This window comes from Notamacropus eugenii, chromosome 2 (assembly GCF_028372415.1).
Source record: "Notamacropus eugenii isolate mMacEug1 chromosome 2, mMacEug1.pri_v2, whole genome shotgun sequence".
In the NCBI taxonomy this organism is placed as follows: domain Eukaryota; kingdom Metazoa; phylum Chordata; class Mammalia; order Diprotodontia; family Macropodidae; genus Notamacropus; species Notamacropus eugenii.
Genome location: NC_092873.1, coordinates 479,546,384 through 479,571,023, shown reverse-complemented (window position 1 = coordinate 479,571,023; position 24,640 = coordinate 479,546,384). Strand labels below are relative to the sequence as shown.

General features: G+C 39.6%; 1 protein-coding gene across 1 annotated transcript in view; it reads left to right on the top strand.

The window, feature by feature from the left end:
* MAEL (maelstrom spermatogenic transposon silencer) overlaps nt 1–24,170 on the top strand; it is a 38,545-nt gene extending 14,375 nt beyond the window's left edge. Inside the window, exons 6-12 of the mRNA XM_072648752.1 lie at nt 9,070–9,194; nt 9,899–9,953; nt 10,059–10,200; nt 17,142–17,204; nt 20,878–21,010; nt 21,816–21,885; nt 23,575–24,170. Of these exons, the coding sequence (XP_072504853.1) occupies nt 9,070–9,194; nt 9,899–9,953; nt 10,059–10,200; nt 17,142–17,204; nt 20,878–21,010; nt 21,816–21,885; nt 23,575–23,762 (776 nt within the window). The 3' untranslated portion in view covers nt 23,763–24,170. The remainder of the gene's footprint in view (nt 1–9,069; nt 9,195–9,898; nt 9,954–10,058; nt 10,201–17,141; nt 17,205–20,877; nt 21,011–21,815; nt 21,886–23,574) is intronic.
* Nucleotides 24,171–24,640: the final 470 nt, after the last annotated feature.

Genomic DNA, 24,640 nt, shown 5'->3' with positions numbered 1-24,640 from the left:
TCCCCAAATTTATTTATTTATTCGTTTTCAGTTTTCAGCAATCACTTTCATAATTTCCAAATTTTCTCTCACTCCCCAAGTGGGCATGCAGTCTTATGTGGGTTCTACACATATGTTCCTATTAAACACATTTTCACATTAGTCATGTTGCATAGAAGAATTAAAACGAATGGGAAAAACGATGAAAAAAACAATATAATAAAGGAGAAAACAGACTGCTACATTCTGCTTTCTGACTCCATAGTTCTTTCTCTTAAGGTGGATGGCATTTTGCATCATGAGTCCTTTAGAGATGTTTTAGGTCCTTCCATTGCTGTGAAGGGCTAAGTCTATCCAAAAACAGCCCTTGCACACTGTGACTATTACTTGTATGTAATATTCTCCTGGCACTGCTCACTCCATTCAACATCAGTTCATGTAAGTCCAGATTTTTCTGAAGTCTGCCTGTTTGTCATTTTTTACAGCACAATAGTATTCCATTGCATTCACATACCACAACATGTTCATCCATTCCCCAAGTGATGGGCATTGCCCTCAGTTTCCAGTTCTTGACCACCACAAAAAGAGCTGCTATGAATATTTTTGTACTGTGAGTCCTTTTCGCATTTTTATGATCTCTTTGGGATTCAGCCTTAGAAGTGGTAATGCTGGGTCAAAGGGTATGCACATTTTTAAAGCCCTTTGGGCATAGGTCCAAATTGCTCTCCAGAATGGTTGGATGAGCTCACAGCTCCACCAACAATGAATTAGTGTTCCAGCTCTCCCATATCTCTCTAGCATTTATCATTTTCCTGTTTTGTCATGTTAGCCAATCTGATAAGTGTGATGTGGTACCTCAGAGTTGTTTTGATATGCATCTCTCCAATCAATAGTGATTTAGAGTATTTTTTTCATATGACTATAGATAGCTTTAATATCTTCCTCTGAAAGCTTCCTGTTCACATCCTTTGACCATTTACCAATTAGGGGATGACTTGTATTCTTGTAAATTTGATTCAGTTCTCTATATGTTTTAGAAATGAGACCTTTTATCACACACACTAGTTGTAAAAATTCTTTTCCAGTTTTCTGCTCCCCACCAGATCTTGGTTGCATTGCCTTGTTTGCACAAAAATGTTTCAATTTAATGTAACCAAAGTTATTGCATTTTGCATTTCATAATTTCATAATGTTCTCTATTTCTTATTTGGTCACAAATTCCTCCATTCTCCATAAATCTGACAGACTATTTATTCCTTGCTCCCCTAATTTGCTTATAATATCAGTCTACATCATGAATTGGATCTTTCTTAGCGTCAAACAGTGACTTTAAAATGTCATCTACTGTGAGTTCAATCAGTTACATCTGTAGTTCTTTAGGTTCCTTGGTGTGATATCAACTATGTGAGGTTGAGTGTGATGTCATGATTCTCAGAGTGAGTGAACCTTTCATTGTATTCTCCAATTAATAAGTCTATAACTGCTGCATATTCTCCAAATGATTTTCAATCATCATCCTGCTCATCAGTGACCTTTGCTAACTGGAGAAGAAGCTCATCCACTTTTGAAAAAGTGGTTTGAAAAAAGGATAGCTTTTTTTTAATGCTTGGATATTTTTCCATTATCTCACTTAGTTTTACCTCGCAAAGAAATATTCAAATTGTTTTGATTTGATATATCACACAGAAATGCAACGTTCCTATAGAAATCTTCTTTCAGTAATTCATATTGCTGATTCTGTTCTTTATAAAATTTAACTATCTGTTCTCACAGAGATATTATTTTGACTAACACCTGTCCCTGTGATAACCAATGCACGTTAGAATGATATGGTAAATCCTCATCATTCAGCTTTAGCATATTACAAAACTGATGATGTCATGTTGCATTTGCAGAGATATAGTTAACATTACAAAGTATAATTTAAAATAGTAACTTTAGCACAGAGATTTACAATGAAATGAAATGAGGGCATCTGAATACTTTTTTTTATCTGTGCAATAAACCCTTCATATTTTCCTGTCATATGCTCACTAAATTTACCAAATTCCGTCTAACTTCATGACATTTATCTTTTTTTTTTTTTGATGGGTCAATCTTATTTCTTTTTAATTAATTAATTTTTTTGTTTATTTTTATTTGTCAATAGACACTTCCATGAGATTTTTAATTCAAAATTTTCTCCCCATATCTCCCCTTCACCTACCCCAAGACATCATGCATTCTGATTACCCCTTTCCCCAACTGCCTTCCTTTCTCTTATTCCCCTTCCCCTCTTGTAGGGCAAGATAGATTGCTATACACCATTGCCTGTATAGATCTTATTTCCCAGTTGCATGTAGAAACAATTTTTAACATTTGTTTTTAAAATTTTGAGTTCCAACTACTCTCCCTTCCTCCCTCCCCACCTATCCCCACCAAGAAGGCAAGCAATTCGATATAGGTTATACATATGTAGTTATGCAGAACACTTCTATATAACAGTCATGTTGTGAAAGACTAACTATATTTTCCTTCATTCTATCCTGCCCCCCATTTATTCTATTATCTTTTTTGACACTATCCCTCCTCAAAAGTGTTTATTTCTAATTACCCCCATTTGCCCTCCCTTCCATCATCCTCCCACTCCCCAGGTATCCTCTTCCCCCCTCATAAAATAGTTTTTCATACCAAATTTAGTATGCATATTATTCCCTTCTTAAGCCAAATGTGTTGAGAGTGAGGTTCACTCCTTCTCTCTCACCTCTCTTCTTCCCTCCATTGAAAAAACTTTTTCTTGCCTCTTTTAAGTGAAATAATTTGCCCCATTCTATTTCTCTTTCTCCTCCCAATATATTTCCCTCTCACCCCTTAATTTTATTTTTTTAGATATCATCCCTACCTATTCAATTCACTTCGTGCCCTCTGTTTATATGTATATAATCTCTCCAACTACCCTAGTACTGAAAAAGTCTGAAAAGTTACAAATATTATCTTTCCATGTAGAAATGTAAACAGTTCAACTTTAGTAAGTCCCTTATGATTTCTCTTTCCTGTTTACCTTTTCATGCTTCTCTTGATTCTTGAGTTTGAAAGTCAGATTTTCTTTTAAGCTCTGGTCATTTCAACAGGAATGTTTAAAAGGCCTCTATTTCATTGAATGGCCATTTTTACCCTGAAGTATCATATTCAGTTTTTCTGGGTAGGTGATTCTTGGTTTCAACCCTACCTTCTTTGATCTCTGGAATTCCAAGCCCTTTGATCCCTTAATGTAGAAGCTGTTAGATCTTGTGTTATCCTGATTATATTTCCACAATACTCAAATTGTTTCTTTCTGTCTGCTTGCAGTATTTTCTCCTTGACCTGGCAACTGAAATTTGGCTACAATATTCCTAGGAGTTTTCCTTTTGGGATCTCTTTCAGGAGGCAGTTGGTGGATTCTTTCAATATCTGTTTTACCCTCTGGTTCTACAATATCAGGGCAGTTTTTCTTGATGTCTAGGCTCTTTTTTTGATCAAGGTTTTCAGATAGTCCCATAATTTTTAAATTGTCTTTCCTGGATCTGTTTTCCAGGTCAGTTGTTTTTCCAATGAGATATTTCACATTTTTTTTCTTTCTTTTGGCTTTGTTTTATAATTTCTTGATTTTTCATAAAGTCATTAGCTTCCATCTGCTCCATTCTAGTCTTTATGGAATTATTTTCTTCAGTCAACTTTTGGATCTCCTTTTCATTGGGCCAGTTCTGCTTCTCCTCGTTGGATTTTTGGATCTCTTTTGCCATTTGGGTTAGTCTGTTTTTTAAAGTGTTATTTTCTTAAGCATTTTTCTGTCTCCTTTAGTAAGCAGCAGACTTGTTTTTCATGATTTTCTCACATCACTCTCATTTCTTTTCCCAGTTTTTGCTCTACTTCTCTTACTTGATTTTCAAATAGTTTTTGAGCTCTTTCGTGGCCTGAGACAAATTCATGTTTTTGTAGGAGGCTTTGATTTTGTTGTCCTCTGTTTGTATGTTTTGGTCTTCCTTGCCACCAAAGTAAGTTTCTGTAGTCTGATTCTTTGTCCGGTTTTTGCTCATTTTTCCCAGCTGTTTATTTGACTTTTGAGCTCTTTGTGAAGGTAGTTCTCTGCTTCCAATGGGAGTGGGGGGTGTACTGTAACGTACTTGATCCCCCTATAATCTGTGGGCCTAGAGCTCCAGAAACAGTTGCTGCTGCTGCCCTGGGCTCCTCCTCCGTGGGCTCCTCTACCCACTCTGACATCCTGGAGCTAGGGCCTGACCATCCTACTCTCTCACACAGGTCTGACAGGTTTTTTCCATTGACCTTCCAATTTGTCCTTGGCATTTTGGGGTCATGAAGTCTGGAAACTGCCACAGGTGCTAGAGATTCAGTTCCCCTGGGGTCTGTGCAGGTCATGTCTGTGCCAGCGTGGACCACGCTGGACTGTACTCTGATCCCAGCACGGAGCAATGGACCCATCCCAGTGACTTTCCATGCTGTCTTGGGCTAGAGATTTGCTTCATTCCATCATTCTTTGGGTTCTACAGCTCTGGAATTTGTTTAGTCATTTTTTACAGGTATTTGGCTGGTTTTGGGGGGAGAACGCTAGCCAGTCCATGCTGTTACTCCACCACCTTGGCTCCACCCGCATAACATTTATCTTGAAAGGTGCTGAAGATGCTTATTCCCCATGTTCTGTTTGTGACTCTTCATAGTAAAGAAAATCTGTTATGGCCCACGTGAAGTATAAAACCTGTGCCAAGTCAGTAGTAAAAGTTGATTCATCTAAAGTGATTGAATAGCATATTTTCATTTTGAAGTATTGCATGAAGTTCTGTTAAGTTGAAGACTAATTCATGCTGCCAGTGGTTCTCCTTGAAAGAGGTAGCTGTTTGTACTTTGAAATATTTTAACGGGATCTAAGCATCCTGCAACTTGTGCTGTGCATTCTTTCACAATTGCTACATCACTAAACGACTTCCCTTTTTTTTTCTTAAGTATATAAGATACTTTACAGGTTGCTTCAGTGGCATTATTTCCTGGTCTTATTAATGCTTGAAAGAATTATCTTTGCTTTTGCTTTTCATATTTTAATTTCTCCAATGCAATCTTTCACACCTCTCCCTCCAATTTAAAATATTTGTGGGCCTTATGAGTGTTATAATGCTGATGAGCATTGAATTTCTTTAATGTTGATATTACAGTATCACAAAGCAATCAAATCACCCTATCTTTAGCAGTAACAAGATGATATTGCAATTCCCAATCCTCATTAAAAAAATCCATTTTCTTCCTTCAGTGTTCTCTTGGTCTTCTTTGATTTGATGGGCTGTTAAACAGACAATTACAAAATACTGTTGAGCTGTGCAGTGATTCACAAATTCCACTTCAAACAGAAACATAGTGCGCTGTTGGCAAAAGCTGATAACAGACTGGCATAGTCAACCACCATAAACCCTCACCAACCAGCCCTCATGTGGTAGTGGCGCCAGTCAGGTGGAAAAAGAACTAAATAATGAGCGCAACAGCCATCAGTTTAGCCCTTATAACCTTACTAATGTTCTAATTGTGTCAGTCAATCTGAGGATTATTTTGTTAAAATTTATTTTATTCTTTAGTATTTTAGATACTCACATTTTAAAAAATAAAATGTAAATATAAAAGACAACGTATTAAAAGGATTTCTTTTAAAATTTGGATATAGTGGAAAGGCACTCAAGGACCTAGAGGACCTAGACCTTAAGGCCACAGGTTCCTCACCCATGCCCTAGAGTACTGAATTCTGTGGATGGGATTGTTGGGCCACTCACAGATGGAGAAGGAGAGGCTGTACAAGGGCAAACATCCCACTTTTCTTAAAGAGGAAGTGATCAGTCTTTAAACTAGGAGTCTAGAATTTTAATATTATTTAAGGGATGGTTAGTGAGCCTCTAGAAAGCTAAGCATCAGGACAAAAAACCTTTGTGGCTCTCAAGGAAAAAGCCATTCTAGACTAACCTTTTTTTCTTTACTTAGCCAAGGATGATATACTGGTAGATCAAATGATACAGGCTTAATTTACCTAGATTTTAGAAAAGCATTTGCCAAATGTCTTCATGCAATTCTTTGTTAAATGACCCAACCCCCTGCTCCCCATCTGCAAGAGTTTTAGTGGTTCAGTGTCTCCTTGGTAGGTGGTCTTAAGTAGAGTGCCCCAGGGGTCTGTGAGCTGATCATCAGTGCTTTTATGTCATGAGGATAAAACCATGTAGATGACTCAGCAAAGTGGTAGATAGCGAGTAACCAATCCATTGAATAGCAGAGGAGGATCTAAAAGAGATTTCAGCAGGCTAGACTATCAGGCCAAGCCTAGTAAGATGAAATTTAGCAGCATAAATGTAAAGTCTTTCACGTGCAAAGACTTTTAAAAGCTATGCAGGCTTATCAACCAGTTATCTAGCTGGGACCAGCCATTTAAATTTTTGTTGTTCAGTCATGTCAGACTCTTCATGACCCATTTGAGATTTTCTTGGCAAAGATACTGGGGTGGTTTTCCTTTTCCTTCTCCAGCTCATTTTACAGATGAGGAAACTGAGGCAAACAGGCTTAAATGACTTGCCCAGGATCGCACAGTCATGGTGTGAGGTTGGATTTGAATTCCGGTCTTCTTGACTCCAGGCTCAGCACTCTATCCACTGTGCCACCTAGTTGCACAGAGTTTAAATGCTCTGCACAAAACCTTCAGTGGCTTCCTTTTGCTAGAATAAACCACAAAGTCCTTCATTTGGCATTTAAGGCCCTTCACAGTCAAGCTCCAGTCTGCCTTTCTAGCCTTATCTCACATTGCTCTTCTTTGCATATGGATTCCCAACTGAATTGTTTTCTGTTCCCTAACTTGTCCTGCCATCCATTGCCTCTGAATTTTTACCAGGCGTCATCTCTCAACTAGAATGAACTCTTTCCTCTTTATTTCCTCCCCAACTTCTTCTGAGGTTTAGTTCAGATGTGACCACTTCCAAAAAACTGATCTCAGTTGTTAGTGTACTCTCCAACTCAGTTACATTGCATTTATTGGTCTCTGTATGTGCTATACTCCTCTAGGATGTAAATTCCTTGAGGGCAGGGACTTTTTGTTCTTCTGATTTTATTTTAATCCCTAACCTAGTGCCTTGGATATAACATGTCCTGAGTTGTGTTTAATTGAATTACTTTAATTTTACTTAGTTTCTGAGAGTTCAGGGGGGAAAAAACTAAGATGTTTAAAGTTTAGTACCTTGTAGCTGTAGCTAATTAAAGAACATTTCAAACTAAACTCAAGAAGTACTTTAACCCCTGGTTGAGACAAATCTTTGCTGTCTCAAACACTTAATGAGGAAAACAGTTTTAAGTAAAGCATGTATGTTGCAAATTAATGACTTTAGTTCTCTAAAGCAGTGGTGTCAGACTCAAATAGAAGCTGGAACCATATTGGCCGCTTAGTGAAGTAGAAAACCACAGATTAACATTATGTTGTACTTTTATTTATCTTTTAAACAAATACTACATTTTACCCTAAGAAGTTTTGCTGAGGGGACCTCCAGTTTGACACCTTTGTTCTACAGGACACTAAAGAAAAGAAGATTAAATATTAGGTCTCCCTCATTTTCTTCTCACCCCATCTTTGGTGTCAAGAGGGTTTCCTATGACTTAAACTTTAAAGAAATCTTGAGTAAGTTCTCCTTGAAGATCCTGTTATTTTACAAACAAGCTGTCTTGGGGCTGGACATTCTAAAGCAAGGATGGGGAACCACATATGGCCTTCTAGGTCTTTGGGTGTAGCCCTTTGACTCCAAGTTTTACACAAAAAATCCCTTTAATAAAAGGATTTGTTATCTTAAGTTTGGATTCAGTGGAAGGGGGCCACATTTGAGAACCTAGAGAGCCATGTGTGGCCTTGAGGCCACAGATTCCCCACCCCTGTAAAAATACAGGATAATAATATGGGAGTATATTTAATTGCTTTTGGTTCTTTCAATTTCTGATTTTGATAGTAATTTCGAAAAACTGTGAAAAGGCTTCTAATAAATGGCATTTTAAATTCTTCTCTGCTGAGTATTGACTTTTTAAAGTTGTGAAATGATTTAGTATGTTGCACAGAATTAAATACTATGATAATGTAGGTAAAATAATCAGGGATATAGAAGGGCTGCACTGTGGAAAGAGGAATGCCAGGAGAAGAATGGTCTCCACTCCTGTAGCAGTAGAATTAGGGAGTGTGCACCTCAAAGCTTGAGCCAGATTTGAGCGAGAACCTGCTGGTGAAATAGGTAGTACATTCCCTTCTTGCCTCTAAGAGGACATGGTTAGGTTAAAGAAGCATTTACATTTGTGGATGACTGATTGAGCCGTAATGAAAGAAAAGCAGGGACGGACATCTCAAACCTTTTGAGGTTGTTGACATGAAAGATAAGTTCTTCCTATGGTGAATCTTGGTACCACTGTTAGAAAAAATTAGGTCAGACAATTATGGATCTTACCAAAGGGTGGGGATTTTCATTTAGAAGCACTTTAGATCCTTTATCAGTAAATTAAATACTTACTGTATAGATTGTTTGGGAATAGCAAAAGAAGTTCGGTATGGTTTCTGCTACCAAGGATAGTACAGTCTAGAGGGAGAATCCTGGCATACATGAAATGAAGAAAAATTAAATCCTGAGCTCTGATCCTTAATATAATTCTGTTCAGTAGGAGTTTAGAGAAAGGAAAGCTCCAAGTAGGCTGGAACAGTCCACATATTGTCTGAGAGAGTGAGGATTTCTCAGAGGGCTTAAGTCATTAGTCCAACTTTAGCACATATGGGGGTGGCTACCATAATTGTTCCAAGATTGAAAGTGGGTAGGTATCCATCTTTAGCAGTGACTGTTTTTATAAATTTGCAAACGGAGATCGTGGCAGAGAGTATGTTTTCATGCTAGATTCTGGAGAACTTTTTGAATTATAATTACCTCTGTCCATATGACCCTTTAAAAAAAGCATTAATGATTATTAACATCTCTAGCATTACTGATGACACTTTTAGTACTGTAATACTTTTATCATATAATTTTGACATCTTTTTCTTCCATCTTTATCTCTTCTATCTTTTCTTACCAGGTGATGCCAGTCACAAGATCCCTATTTCTAACTTTCACTCAGGAGATGACTATGCAACTGTGTTACAAAACCTATATCGATTTATTTCTCCAAACCAAAGCAGCTGGCCACCTGTGTACTGCAAGGTAACTGTTAGGAGCGGGTCTCTTAGCACGGGTCAGACAATTTGACTGTGTACTGTTGGTGTTTGTTAAATTGTATTCGTTTCAATTGTTTTCAGTTGAGCTAGGCATAAAGCCCTTTCTTTGAAATTTCTGCAGTCTTTGGGGAAAGTCTTAGAGCTGTTTTCTTTATCTTTACCTTAGAGTTGTTGCTTTTGTAATATAATGATTTAGGAACTTTGTAGAGTCCTTGAGTATATTGTCATACTTAATAACATAATTGAGAAGGAATTTTATAGTCTAGACCAGGGGTGGGGAACCTGTGACCTTGAGGCCTCATGTGGCACTCTGTAAAAGGATTTGTTCTGTGACGTTTGGATTTAATCAAAGCACGCACCTTAGGACCTAGAGCGCCACACCTGGTCTAAACCCCAGTCTTCAAGTAAAACTATGTTTCCACTGCACAAATCTCAGAAGAGAAAGATAAAATACCGTCCTTACAGCTATTGCCTCATGTTTGTACCTTGGTTTACTTAAGTTTCTTATGTCATCTTTCATCTAAGCTAAATCTCTCCACTTGTGACATAAGCTCCTTTTCTGCCTAGATAAATGTTGGGTTGACAAGAACCCTTCAAAGTCATTTTGAATTTGAGGAGAATGTGTGTATTTAAAAAGCATAATTGGGGGATAGGGACAGGTAGGATAGAAAATAATTTTTTTTTCTTCAGTCTGATGATAGGTACAGAGTTAACTGGTGCCTGAAGCATATGGCAAAGAAATTGGGTGAGGAAAAATAAAATTCTAATCAGCACACTTTTATGTTTCTGTTCTCTTGTATACTTTTGAAATACCTAAAAATGACTCTGTTCTTGCTTTTCCTGATGAAAGAAATCAGGCACGAGCTAGAAATCCTCACCGTAGAGGACCTGGTGGTGGGAATCTACCAACAAAAACTTCATAAGGAGCCGTCGAAGACCTGGGTACGAAGCCTCCTCGATGTGTCCATGTGGGATTACTCTAGCAACACAAGGTATTGCCAGTACAGTCTTCTGCTTCTTGACTAGTTGAAACCACCAGATAGAGCTGTTCATATGTATCTTATGTAGTATTTTAGAAGGAAGTGTCAACACCTTATTGCATTCAATTATCCCAGCAATAGCAGAAACGAGCAGAGCCAGGAAAAAGAAGCCATTTGTGATGGATTTACCCTTTCTTTGTGAGTTCTGAAAAGTAAACTTATCTACATTTAAAAATTGCCCCAGCTTCCCTCCCCATCTCCAGTCTTACTGCCTATAATGGGTTTTAGGTCTTTACTTAAAACATGCTGCTTGACATGTAGCTATGTGCCATGGAGAGCAAACATTCCATTATAAAGATATCTTCATTAAATACTTTTATAAGTCCAGTTTGGAACACTCCCTTCCCTGGCTGTGTCCCAGCCAATGCATACCCCTTGCCTTTGGCTGTTACTGGCTGTAAAATGGAGTGATAGTTTCCTTTGTGCTGGAGCATTCCTTAGGGAGCAAAGGAGTAATGCTTCAGGTCCTTCCCAGAAGGAAAACTGTGACATCCAAGCACTCTGGTCATTAGCTTGGACATGGAAGACCTTCTCTGTTAAACACCATGATGGAGACTTGAGTGTGAAATGGATGTTTTAGGACCCAGTCTTCCAGCTCTTAGAAGATGTAGGTCATTTAGGAAGTACAACTATTTAGGACTTATAGAATCAACAAATTTTAGACAGTGCTCTTAGACTTGATAGATTCTGAGCAGGCATTCCAATATTAGCTGAGTTTGCTCAGATGTTCAGTTCTTTTTATTTCTAGAAAAAGTAGATAGAGTTTGTTTATTAAAGTTGAGTTAGGTGATACTGGAAACATTGTCTTATCTATTTAGGTAGACTTGTAGTGAACAGCAGTCGTTTTAAAAATAAAATACTAATTTTGTTTAACCAATTTGCCAAGGTTGTCTTTGGCCTAGGTCCTTTTATTGACAATTAAACTTTTGATTGAGAGCTTGGAGTCTCTAAGATAAGCCCAAACGTTGGTTCTATATGAATTTTTCAACAGAGGTTTTCTATGTTTTACTGTCAGAGTAGCCAGCAAAGGTGTAAGGGAATAAACTAGAGATGATGTTAGGAAGTTGAGGGGTAGGGAAACAGGTGCAGAGCCTGACTTCTCGCCTTCTTTCTCATCACCAAATCAGAGTTAGTTGAGATGTCAGAACACAGTATGTACCTGGATAAGAATCCTCCCTACCACATACCTAGCAAGTGGCCAATCCAGCCTTTGCTCAAGACCCTTCAGCCAAGGGTCACCTCCCTACCACATACCTAGCAAGTGGCCAATCCAGCCTTTGCTCAAGACCCTTCAGCCAAGGGTCAACTCATTCCACTTTGGAAACAGCTATAATTTTAGGGAGGGTTTCTTTATATTTGCCTTTTTGCAGTTGCTATCTGCTGCTTTTAGTTTGCTTTTTTGGATTCAGTAAATCGAGTATTTATTAAGCACTTTGTGCATGCCCAGTGACTATGCTAGATGATGGAGATACAGGTACAAAGACTGTATGAAAATCCCTTTTCTCAAGAAGCTTCTATACTAACAGGCAGAATAAGCCTAATTTCTTCCATGCAACAGCCTTTTAAATACTTGAGAAAACCTCTTTAATCATATGCGTTTTCTAATCTTTAATACTGAGGTATAGAGCAAAGCTTTACACCTTGATATGCAAACCAGACCCTGGATTTTAACCTACCTGTCTCCCAAGATCTCCTTCCCTTGACCTGCATTGACTCCCTTTCTGTTATTTGACAATGGCTTCAGATAAAAGATAGGAAATAAATCATTGAGTTTTATAGCTTCTTTACAAGAAAAAATAATCTGCCCATGTCCCCATTGTGTTACCATAGGTGCTATGAGAACCTGGAATGACTACTGCAGAACCATACTAGAAAGGATATTAATGTTAATACATTCAAGTTATGGTCTTAACTGTGAAGCTAGATTCTAATGTGTACAAAAGTTGTATTGCAATATGATAATTAGATGTAGGTTTTCATATATTCAACAAGAAACATCTTTTTAAGTGATTGTTGTATACCACACAGTGTGCTCTGGGGAATTTACACATTTTGGATAAGGTGCTGTCCCAGCCTTTGAAGGATTTAGAGTCTAGGGATTGAGATACTAGTATAGATTAGAGAAGTACTTTGGTTTGGTTTTTTAAACCAGTGTTAATGTGAGATCTGTGGGAGAAGGATATTCCCTGACAGTTAAGAAGGCTTCCTTGAATTGAGTTGAACTGTTAAGGAATGGGTAGGCATCAGACACTAGATGGAGAGGGAGTATATAGAGGACAATTTGAGCAAAGGTGTGGAGGTAGGAGAGTCACCAAGGCTTTGGTCAGTGTTATCTAGTTTGACTGGACTATAAAGAGCAGTAAAATGAGATAAGATAAGAAAGATGGTTCCACTAGGTTGTAGAGCCTTGAATTCCAAGCAAAAGGATTTAAACTCTACAAAGTGGGAAGCAGTAGTGTTATTACTAGAAGCAGAAGAGGTTTTTCTGACAGTGGAATGAAGAAAGTATTAGAAGGCAAAGTGAATTAGGTAGAAAAATCTGTCAGGCTATTTTGAAATAATCTAGGCAGATCATGGCAGTGGTCTTGTTGTTTTGTTTGTCCTTCATTCTTGAAGGGACCATGACATCAAGATGATGACATGACTTGCAGTTGACTTTGAGTTGAAGGAGGGAGGGCTGTGCAAGGTCACCAACCTCACCTTCTTCTCCTGAGCCATCTGGGTCCGGTGGCCAAATATTCATCAGGAGGACTGGAGATGGTGCAGGATGCAATGGGAGACCCTGGTCCTTTCAGGTTTTTATCATTCTCACTTTGAGAGAGATACACCCATTCATTGAATAGGCTTCTTTTAAGGCGTTGCTCAAGGGATGACCCCTTTAATCAAAAAAAAAAAAAAATCAAACTGGGAGGAAAAGACCCTCAGGGTTCCTGGGTGAAAGAGAAACAATTACTATTTAATTAGTTAATTAATTAATAATTAGTATTTAAATACACTCTGTTTTAGGTGGTACCGGACTTGCTGTCCAGTCTATGAACTCCAGAGTGAATTGAGTTTGAGGCTTGATCTTTGAGCAGAAAATGTAGCCAGTAAACCCAGAGGAAAAAAGGCAGCTGGTCCTAGAGAGCTGGGTGCATACAAGAGATACTGCAAGGATAGAATTCATGGGATGTGGTAAATGGAGATAAGAGATAAGGGAGAAACAAAGATAACCCGAAGGTTACAAATATGAGAGCTTGATAAGGGAGAAATTGTGAAATCAGAAGGTATGGATTTAGGGAAAACCATGAACCACTGAGTTTGAGATCTTGGTGGAATAAACAAGTAAGGCAGCTGAACGCAAAAGTCTAGAACTTAGAGGCGAGCACTAGAGATAATTAGGAGTCATCTGCAAAAAGGTGGTAGACAGAGCTGTTGAAGCAAAGGAGATTGATAAGGAGAAGGGCAGGGGAAGGGAGGGTAGCAAGAAAAGAGAAGAGGATCAAGAACAGATCCTTAGGAAACATCTTCACATTAAGAGGTCAAGAGGAGACAGAAGGAGTCATTAGAAGAATTCCAGGACCCTGGTGTTCTGAAACCAGGTTAGAAATAAATATCTAGTAGAGTAGCATGAGGTGGTCAGCAGGGTCCAAAGATGGGCAAAGAAGTTAAATGGATGAACTCAGAGAAAAGGCTTTTGGACTTAGCTAATTAAAGGCCATTTTGGTGACCTGAGAATGATAGTGGTGAAAGCACAATGGCAGGAGGGTTGAGAGAAGCAGTGAGGATACACACCTTTTTCCAGAGTTACAAAACATTTTAAAAAGATGGAATGATAAATAGGTAAGACTTGAAAAATTAAAGAGAGAATTTTTAGGCTTGTGAGGATCTGAGTGTTAGTAGACTGTGGGAAAAAACCAATAGAAATACAGGGGTGGCAGTTAGCCGTAGTGAGTATTAGAGATCTCACTTGTCCTATAACTGAAAGAAAGGAGATAGTGATAATACTGAGGCTTGAGAAACTGGAGGTTTGGGGCTGGGGGGCTTGGAGTAAAGGCTTCAGTCTTGTCTCCCAAGTAGAAGGAGGGCAGCATCATTTGATGGAAGGTGGGTGACCTGAATTGTGAGCAATTGCCTTCTTTTAGATTCACAGGCTGAAGATGAAGGGCTAATAAGGGGGTAAGAGCTCTTTGGAAGTGGTGTACATGTGATGGGTTTTCTTTTGATGAGCTCTCTCTTCTTCCTTTGGCCTTGTAGTTGGCTTTTGGGTTAGACAGATTTCCATCAGGTGGCGGTTGGACCAGGTCATTGATGATCTTACCACACTGGTCTTTGACTTGTCAATATCCAGGTCTTAAACTTTTGCTTCATCCTCACGCTTTTGTTTCTAGGAAGGTGGCTATCTCTCTTCATGCTTCACTCCTTTTCCCATGTCTAATAAGGTGCCTAGTCCTACCAGTTCTGCCTCTGCAGACAGTCTGTCATCCAGTCCCACCAGCCTCTAGGCATCTCCCTGAGACTGGTTTCAACTCTCTAATCTCTCCCATTCTCAGCTGCCAGGATATTCTTTCTCATGCATGTTCCTGATCATGTTACTCTTCTACTAGAACAAACTTCAGTGACTCTTCATTGCCTGTTTAGAAAATGCCACCTTGCCTAGCATCCAGCATTCCTCATAGTTGGGCTCTCGTCTGCTTTTCCAACCTTCTCATACATATAAACCACAATCCTTCCAAACTGGTCTACTTATCAGTATCTGAATATGAACTCCATTTGCCTGACTCTACAGGCAATACACTTTATCTCTTTTCTCTGCCCTTAAATCCTCTAAAGTTCTTTTTCAAGTGCCTTCCTCTGAAGCTTTCCTTGATTGCTCCTGCCAGAAGTAAGCTCTGCTTCATCAGACCTCAACTCTTATGCATGTATCATAATAGGCTACAGTTGTGTTGATTTCTATATGTGTGTCATTGGTGTCCCTAAGCAAAGAATTCACCCTCAGATGAGTCTCCAAGCTTGGGTAGCTCCTCTAAAGCAGATTGAGACTGTTACCAAGCCTATACAAGCCTTTTCTTACAGTTGAAAAGGGCCAGAGATCACAGTTAGTATCCACAGGCTCTAGGTCACCTCCATGCTATGATAATTCACCAGAGGACAAGAGATTGAGGAGGATACACAACAAAGAAAAATGAGCAGTCCTTGGTCTTCACAGCCCCTCCCTGCTTCTGTGGGAGTGGTGTCAAAAACACAGACGGTGCTGAGTGCTGAGAATTGTCCAGATTTCAGACTATTAACATCAACAACTATTAACACTCTGGGTGTGAAGGCTTGTCCACTGTTAGTGGGCAGGGTTACTACCAAATCCTGTCAGCCTGACCTTTTTGCTATAAATTGAAAGAAGCTGAATGGAAGAATGGTTCATTGCTCTCCGAGATATAGGACTTCATGAAGCTGTTTTTATTACACACCCAGAAGCAACAAGAGGCAGTGTTTCTAGGGACTCTTGGTCATCTTGTCTTGTAGTATTCATGTTAAATGTTTGCAAAAAATTTGCTGTGAAGATAGTTATTGCTTATTTGCTGACATGCACATCATGAAGAGGTAGGAAAATTTTACAACAAATTTGATTAGAAACTCCAAATTAAAGTAGAATGTACTTTTATTCTTCATGACTTCAGTACAAAAGTGAAATATAGGAGCATAGCAAAAACACATTGGAAAATGGGACATTCTATTTTTCACCATGATTAATACAGGGATTTGTTTCTCCTGACCATACATATTTTATATTCTTGCCTTCTCAATGGTTGTGCAGTGGGGAGAGGAGAATAAAATAGAATTATTGAAGAAAAAAATTTAGCCTTAGTCTATGCACCTGGGAAAATCTCAGTAGATGAAAAATGCCGAATACTTAGTGATATTTAGTTAAGTGGTCAACCCAGAGTGTCCATTAGTATATATATCTTGGATAGATGCTGCTTACTGGACAGTAATCTGGGCCCAGGATTTAACAGCAAAAGGAAAGCAAGACTGCTGGTTTGCTCTGAGAAAATTTCGTTGTACTTTTAATGAGTCCACGATTGTCTTTAAGACATCAGTACTCTTGAGAGACTGTCTACAAACTTGAGAACTCCACAGTCTGAAGAAGCAGTGTCGGGACACACAAAAGTAGTGGAGACATGCATGGTAAGTGTAAGTAGGTGACAGCATATCCTTAGGAAAGAATTAGACAAAATCATCGATCATGATCAAAAATCACACATGATCAATGTGTGATTGGAAAAAGTTATCTAGTCACCTAGGAAGAACCCTGCATGTACGCCATTGCTGTTCTCTGTCCTGAAGGCCCCCCAGAAGCTGTGGACCCTGTGAGGATTTACAAGGTGACATTCACAACAGTTACACAGGATGAGAAGGCATGCAACCTGACCTGAACACACATTGGTGGCCACACAGATCCATTGATGCAAGCTTATAGGAAGTGCATGGCCTTCATTTGTCCTCTTGAACCCCAGACTTCTTCAGGGAAGGCCCATGTTTGGGGGGGTCTTTTTTCCATCTTTGCTTTCTCCTAATGTAGTACCCTGCACACAATGACAGTTAATAAATATTTAGTTTAAATTCAAGCCGATTTTTAATTTTGGAACTTGTAGTTGATATTATAAAGGGTGTGATTTTTTATTTTGTAGTGTATGTAGTATTCTCATATCAGCACAAACTTGTGCATGTGCAGAATGGGAGATAATTTGGGGTAAGAAATGTCACGTTCTGTTAAAAATGGAAAGCCTCAACGTTTTTACATAGGTAACAGAGAACATTTCTTTTTCAGCTAGATGGATATGCATTGCTCATAGGTTGTGCATAAAAGAAATGCTGCTGTCAGACGAGTGGACTTAAAACTTTTTTTCCTCATACAGGTGCAAGTGGCATGAAAAAAACGATATTCTGTTTTGTGCTCTGGCTGTCTGCAAGAAGATTGCGTAAGTGCAGGGTTGGGGAGGGGCTGCCCTGGGTGTGTCTTGTGTCCTGAGCTTTAGGGTCATTTGTTGGGCTGCCTCTTGCCAGCCTTCCAGGTGAGTTTTTCCAGCCTTCTCTTAACACTTTGCTTACCACCAGGGCTGCTTTTGGTTCTGCTGCTCCTTAGCTGCTCTCACCTCCTTTTCTTCTTGTCTTTCCCTTACCTGCCCTGGACCCTGGCCTTCCTGTCCAGTTTATGGCAGTTTGCTAAAGCTTGTTCACAGTATGGGGGAGGGAGAAGACAAGATCGTGCATTCTATAGGATTCTTTCTTCAAAAGCTGTTTTAGGGATTTTTGAATTTTCAAGGAAGAATGTAGTTTCCTCTGAAGGTTGATTTCAAAAATTCATCCTCAAATTCTTTGCTGATTTTATGCGCACAGGTCCCTTAGCAGAGAGAAGCTGGCTTTAAGCATCATCTTGGAGAAGGGAAAACATCTTTTAGCTATTGGAAGGAGCTTGAAAACCTCATGTCAGCAGGTCATGGGAATCATGAACTGTGGTGGCTTTCATGAGCGTGTCCCCTTTCTTTTTGCTGAAGAGTTAGTGCCTCCAACTGAGCAGTGTCCATCTTTGCCTTGCCCTGCCTTGTCTGCTGCACTGTGACTGAACCGTTGACTCAACAAATCTTTGTGAATTTTGCTTCAAGTCCTAAGAAAGAGGTCTCTTTAATATTATAGTGCTATACTAACTTTTCATTGGTGGAAAAAAAACAATTTTACACTACCAGACAATCAGTTTGAACCCTGACCTTGCACATTACACTTAGAAATAGTTTTTCAGGACTCATTTGTGTAGCAAGTCACTCAGGGTATAGGCACAGGGATGTCCAAGATCCAGGTGGTCATTCACACATTGCCATATACAATGTAATACCAGCGTTACGGAAAACTATAGACATCTTCTTAGAGTTTACTATAAGACAATCATACATGTATCTGGTGTTAATAGTTTTTGTGGTGTATTTTCCACAGTAAACAATTCCTATAAATATAGGACTTCAACCTCATTCAACTGAAATTATCCTGTCAAGGCAAGGGAGCAGTGCCCTCTTCATTACCAAATCTCATAGGCTTCCCTTAAGTCCTCCTCCCTCACCTCTCTTCAGCCTTTGATGCTCTCAGTCACTTTCTCCTGTATAATCTCTTCTCTAGGATTTTATGACACAGGTCTCTCCTATATTTCCTTCCTACTTATGAGACTCCTCTTCAGGCTTCTTTCTGGGATCTTTCAGGTCATAGCCCCTCATGTGGGTGGACACCAAGGCCCTGTCCTGAGCCCTCCTCTTCTGCACCATCCCACTTGGCAATCTTATCAGCTCCCAGATTGACACGACCTGCTCCAAGCTCTTTCTCAGCTCAGTTAGATGACCTGGAAGCATCTCAAATGTCTGAAGCAGAATTCATTCCATTCTCCCCAAATCCTCCCCTCACCCAAACTTTACTGACCTTAGAGGGTATTGCCGTCCTCCCAGTCACCAGAACTCACAGCCTTCGTGTCATCCTCTCCTCCTCTTGTTCTTCCCATCTTCCCACTGTCTCCCATCCATGCCCCATTCCCCCTAATCACAACTGCCACTCTAATGTGGGCCTCCAGCACTTGGACTGTTGCAGAAGGCTTCTGCTTAGTCTCTCTCTGCTCAGCTGCTAAGGGGATTTCCTAAAGCATAGGCCTGACCACATCACACTTCTGTTCAATAAACTCCTTTGACTCCCTTTTGCCTCCTAGATAAAATATAAAATGTTCTCTGATGTGTAAAGCCTTTCACTACCTTCCTTCTTTACCTTTCTAGTCTTGTACTTGACAACCTTTGTTCTGCAGGCAAGCCATGCTGGTCTATGTGCCTTACCCATGACGTTGTCTGACTGGCATTTTATTGACTGATCCCTATCCCTGGAACATTCTGAAATTGCATTCTGCTAGCTCTCTGTATAGCTTATGTGTGCAGTTACTTACATCTTGTCTTCCCCGTTCAACTGTGAGCTCCTTGGGGTCAAGAACATAATAAGCTTTTAATAAATGCTTGTTAATTGTCTGCCATGGCTTTCCTGATTTTTTTTTTTGGTAGGCTTAGTTCCCTACTTCTTTCAGTTAGTCCTTAGTCACTGTCATTATCCCACTCTTCTTTAGACACACTCGAACCTGTCACTCTTTCCCGATGAATATTGTGAGAGATTTTGCTACAGTGTTTATTGTATTCCTCTGGTATATCAGCCTAGTAACCTCAAAAAATGAAAGCAGGCTGATCTAGCATGACTAGAACACCCTTGAAGAACCTCCTTGCTTCCTTAGGAAAGTGGTGGTCATAGGGGCAAGGGTTTAGAGTTAGAAAGGGACCTCTAAAGAGGCTAGATGAGGATTTGGTGTTCCAGGCCACCTAGTCCAACCTCCTCTCCTGACCAATGAGGAAACCAAGGTCCATGGATTCTTAACAGCTACTGTTAATATGCAGATGAATTGCACCTTCACCCATTCTTTCAAATGTCCCATTTAGTATATATGCTCTCTAAAATTTCCAGAAATTTAAGTTAATTTCATTCTTTTATACTTTGGGAGAATCCATCCACATTATTTTTTTAAATCAAGACCATTCCATAACACCTCTTCTGTTTTGTATACATTTCCAAAATTATAGGTGGTAGTTTATCAAATACCAGTTTTGTTTTTTCCTCAGCATCCTGGATTTCAGTAGGTTTGATAACTTGGACTCATTGAAGAGAGCTAAGTGCTCTCTTAGCTCATTTATTTTGGGTTTCAATTCCCTGTTGACCATTTTTGGAGCTATTTTTTACAGTTAGAAGATTTTCCTTGTTGAAGGGAGAGGGTGAGAGAGGCTTTTTATCATTATCCTCTCCACCCTGAGGAGTGATTCTGTTCCTTCTTGAGCTCTGTACCTGCAAAACTTTAGCTACTTCTGAAAGTTAGTGTTCTTACAATCCTTTCTTTCTTGTGTTTAGCCTGTTATCTCTCCTCCTATCTTCTCTACAATCTTTTAAAAGTCTGAGTTGGTGAGTTCTCAGTACCTCTGTGAGGTCTCTTTACACCCTCTTTTTCTTTACCATCAGAATCCTTTGTGTTTTTGTTGTCACAACATGGTGCTTTTGTATTCTGCCCATCTTGAGGCAATTTTCCTCTTGTGATTTTAGGCCATGGAATACCCCGTCTTTTTTTTTTTTTTTAATGAAGTCTCTTCTCCCATAAATCTAGGGTAGCTAGGTGGTGCAGTGGATAGAGCACCAGTGCAGGAATCAGGAGGACCTGAGTTCAAATCTCACCTCAGCCACTTGACACTCACTAGCTGTGTGATCTTGGGCAAGTCACTTAACCCCAATTGCCTCATCCTGGGTCATCTCCAGTCATTCTGACAAATATCTGGTCACTGGATTCAGATGGCTCTGGAGAAGAAGTGAGGCTGGTAGCTTACACAGCACTCCCTCACTCAAAACAAAGTCAAGTGCAAGTCATGTCGTCATTTCTCTGGTGGCATGGTCTTCTTTGGCAACGAAGGACAAACACACGGGTCTGTGTGCCCAGTTTTTTTCTGTTTATCTCTCAAATATTTTTTAAAGGAAAGAATTTTGAGAGAGAATTGTTAGAAATGGTGATTTTCTAATATTCAACTTTTTTTTCTTTTCAAGATATTGCATCAGTAATTCCCTAGGTACTCTTTTTGGAATTCCACTCACAGAAGCTCATGTACCACTGCAGGATTATGAAGCCAGTAACAGTGTGAACCCCAAAATGGTGGTGCTGGATGCAGGGCGTTTCCAGGTAAGTGTGTTACAGAGCTAATAGAGAAGAATCAAAACAGCTTGAAAAATGAGCTAACTTTATAGAGCAGGCTTATCTCTGAGGTTCTGGCTAGAATCTGCCAAGTCAACTTGACCAGCTCTCTCCCTTCTCTTCAGTGTTTTTCTAGATCTAGGCACAGAACTTGACTTTACATTTAGAGTTCATATGTCTCCTGCCCTCACCCCTTCTTTTAATCTAGTTTTTGAAATCAAATATGCATTCAGTGAAGTTTTCCTTTTCCAGAAAGGACTGGAGATGGAGGGAATCTACAAACAATTAGGACTCAAATGGGTGTTTCATTTTGTCTGAGTGTGGATCTTCACAATGTTCTGGAAATTCACCTAAAATAATGCCATTGATAAAACCTGGACGCACTGAGGATGAGCCACAGTGGAAAGAATCCAGCTTGTTAGTTTTCCTTTCTTGCTTATAACCCATTTCATGCTATTAACAGGTAGTTGAGAGTGTTGCAAAATATTAGCCTAAGCAAAAGGGTTCTCTGCTGGGATAGAATCTGAATTGAATTTAAAGTCAATAAATGGAAGTCATTTGAAATCTAAAATGTTGGCATTTACATTTAGCACAACCCAAATTTGCTAAGGAGCTGCTTGTAGGTTAAGGTTGTATACTGATAGAGGGATCTGGAATGTTGAAGAATTTTGGAAGTTTTATTTAGTACACTGTTATCATGAACAGACAGCATGCTATTCAGCAACTAATAAAAGAATTCAACCTCCTCCCCTCACCAAGGACAAATCAGTAATCCCGTTCTTCTGTCTCATAGAAACTAAGAGTTGATAGTCCTCCTTTTTCAAACTCTTCTCATCAGGAGCAAAGATCCAACACATCCACTTGTAAGTAGTCTACATTTTGGAGGGCAGGGGGGAGAGCATGGAAGGGGCATTGGTGATGAGGTTACATGTTTGCCTTTGATTTGGTTAGATCTCAGTCACAAGAAGTCTATCTAAATTGGCCTGTCCCAGGATGTAGAACTTTCTGTACTTTGGAAGGGGATTTTATAAACTGGAGAACTATGTTAATATTAATTTTTTTCCCTTTTCAAAACATCTAATTTTGTGAGGGGGTTTTAGGCAGTTTGGATATAAGATCTCTATATTCAGACCTACTCTCTGCTGAGTTCCAGTCCTACATCACAAATTGGCTATGAAATATTTCCACCTGCATGTCCCGTAGGTTTCTCAAATGCAGCATTCTCCAACAGACCTCACCTTGCTCTTTCTTTTCCCACAAAATTCCATCCTTGGTCACAAAATGAAGGAGAACAGAAGAGAAAGGAGATCCCCAAGTCTAGGTCTCATGGTCTTCTGGGGTTAAATAATAATTCCAATCTTGGGATATAAAGGTGGTCAAGAATCTTACTTTGCCAGATTTTTTAGTGTTGTCTGAAATTCAGAAGCTGTTATATAATGCCTCGGTGTCTCTAGGTTCTAGTGGGGAAGAGATTTTCCTTGTTTCTGTTGAGGCCACCATTGTCCTCTCAGGCTCCTATAGGTATACAGCTTGAGTCGTCCTCAGCTCTCCACTTTCCCTACAAATCCAGTTGATTGACAAGTATTATTGGCCACATCTCTTATCTGTCCCTTCATCTCCCCGCATGGCCACCATCCATTTCATTTCCTTATTATGTCTGGATAAATGTGATGCCTCTTGCTTGATCTTCCTACCTCTGGTCTCTCCTCTCGACCTACCGTTTTCTTTACTGCTATCAGAGTAATATTACTAAAGCCCAGGGCCAACTGTATATTCCTCCTCAATCCAGGGGCTCCTCATTACATCTAGTATAGGAACATACGCTACTCTGTTTGATGTTTAAAGTTCCTCGTGATTGTAGGCTCCAACCTACCTTTCTAGGATTATTACATTTTTCTGCCTTTATGATCCCTGTAATCCAGCTAAATTAGACTCTCTTCTGTCTTATTCTTTTGCATCACTCTTCCACTCATGAAATTAACTCTCCTTGCCTATCTCTTAGAATTTTTAACGTTCTCCAGAGCTAGGCTCAGGTGCTACCTTCCCCTTGAAGCCTTTCCTGATCCACTTTTATTACTAGGAGTAGTAAACGCTTGCGGGTATCACTTTTATGAGTGACTGGCCAGACAGTTCCTCAAGAGCCCTTAATTCCTTTGGCAGCCGCAACTTTGATATAATAACAAAACATCATATTTCAGGAACTATCCAGAATCTTTTCCCCACTAGAACCTAGAGACACCGAGGCATTATGTAACAGCTACTGGATTTCAGACAACACTAAAAAATCTGGCAAAGTAAGATTCTTGACCACCTTTATATCCCAAGATTGGAATTATTATTTAACCCCAGAAGACCATGAGACTTGTACTTGGGGAATCTCCTTCTCTTATGTTCTCCTTCATTTTGTGAGCAGCTCCAGAGGCCCCTCAATTCACCCTCACCATTTTTAGTTGTTATAGGGAGTAGGAGGCAGCTGATTAGATGAGAAATCCTTTTCTAGTCAAAGAATGGAGATATTTCAGTTTCTCCTCCTTGTGTTTTCCTTGTCTTAGGTGACTATCCATCTGGGGTGAAAACAGCTGGCAAGACAAGCAACGTTCGGGGCAGAGGCATTACCCGACTGCTGGAGAGCATATCCAGTTCCTCTGGCAGCTTCCAGAAGCTCTCAAATTGTGAGACTTCACTCTCTCCTTATGTGCCCCAGAAGGATGAGTGCAAGTCTTTCTCCTCCTTCTCCTAAGAATGGGACCTTTTTCAGTTTCTGCAAGAAGCAGCAGGCCCTAAGCCCCTTCCATAATCAGTACACTTGAGCAAACAAATCTTCACATTGATTTTTCCTCCCATTGGAGAAACTTTCATTTGGAAAGAAATCCTGTTCATAAATTAAAACTTGTTTGTAGTTTGGGAAGGAATTGGCAGCTTTGTTTTATTTTTATTTTTATTACTATCATTACTAAAGCATTTTATTTTCTGAATGTATGGGGGGAATAGTATTAAAGTTTGAAGTGGACTTTAAAAAAAGCAAGCACAAGCCAAGTCTGTTGTTTTAAAAAGAGAGGAGCAGGGTTTGGGGGCACCTTTATAAACATGCTTTTTGCCTGTACCACTAGAATAAATAGAAGGCTGTCTGTTATCATGGAAGCGAAAACAGTGTTAATGTTCTCCTTTTCCCCTTTACAACATGTGAAACCTCTCAGGAGACTCTTGGGCATCCCCTTCTTGTAAATACCCAGGATAGGTCCCTAGCTGAGGAAATGCGGCTTTGAACACACAGCACTCAAATCTTTAAGATGCGAACTTTGGCAATGCAGAAAGGGTTTATAATTAGAATGGAACATTTTGTTCATAGACCAACTAAGATTTTTATGCCTTTTAAAGTCTTTTTCTGAAAATAGCATCCTTTTTGCATATATTCACACCTTGTTTTTCTGGAGCCCGTGGCCCAGCGGTAGGGGGTCTCTGTATCTCAGCTTGCGGTGCTGGCAGTGAGCACAGTTAGTGCAGAGGAGTGGGATGGGCGTTGGATCTCTGCAGTGTTAACTCCAGTCAGGTGTAGGCCATACGTCAGAGAGCGTCACTTGAGAGAGAGTCCTGAAGGGCTCCATGATTTGAATTCAC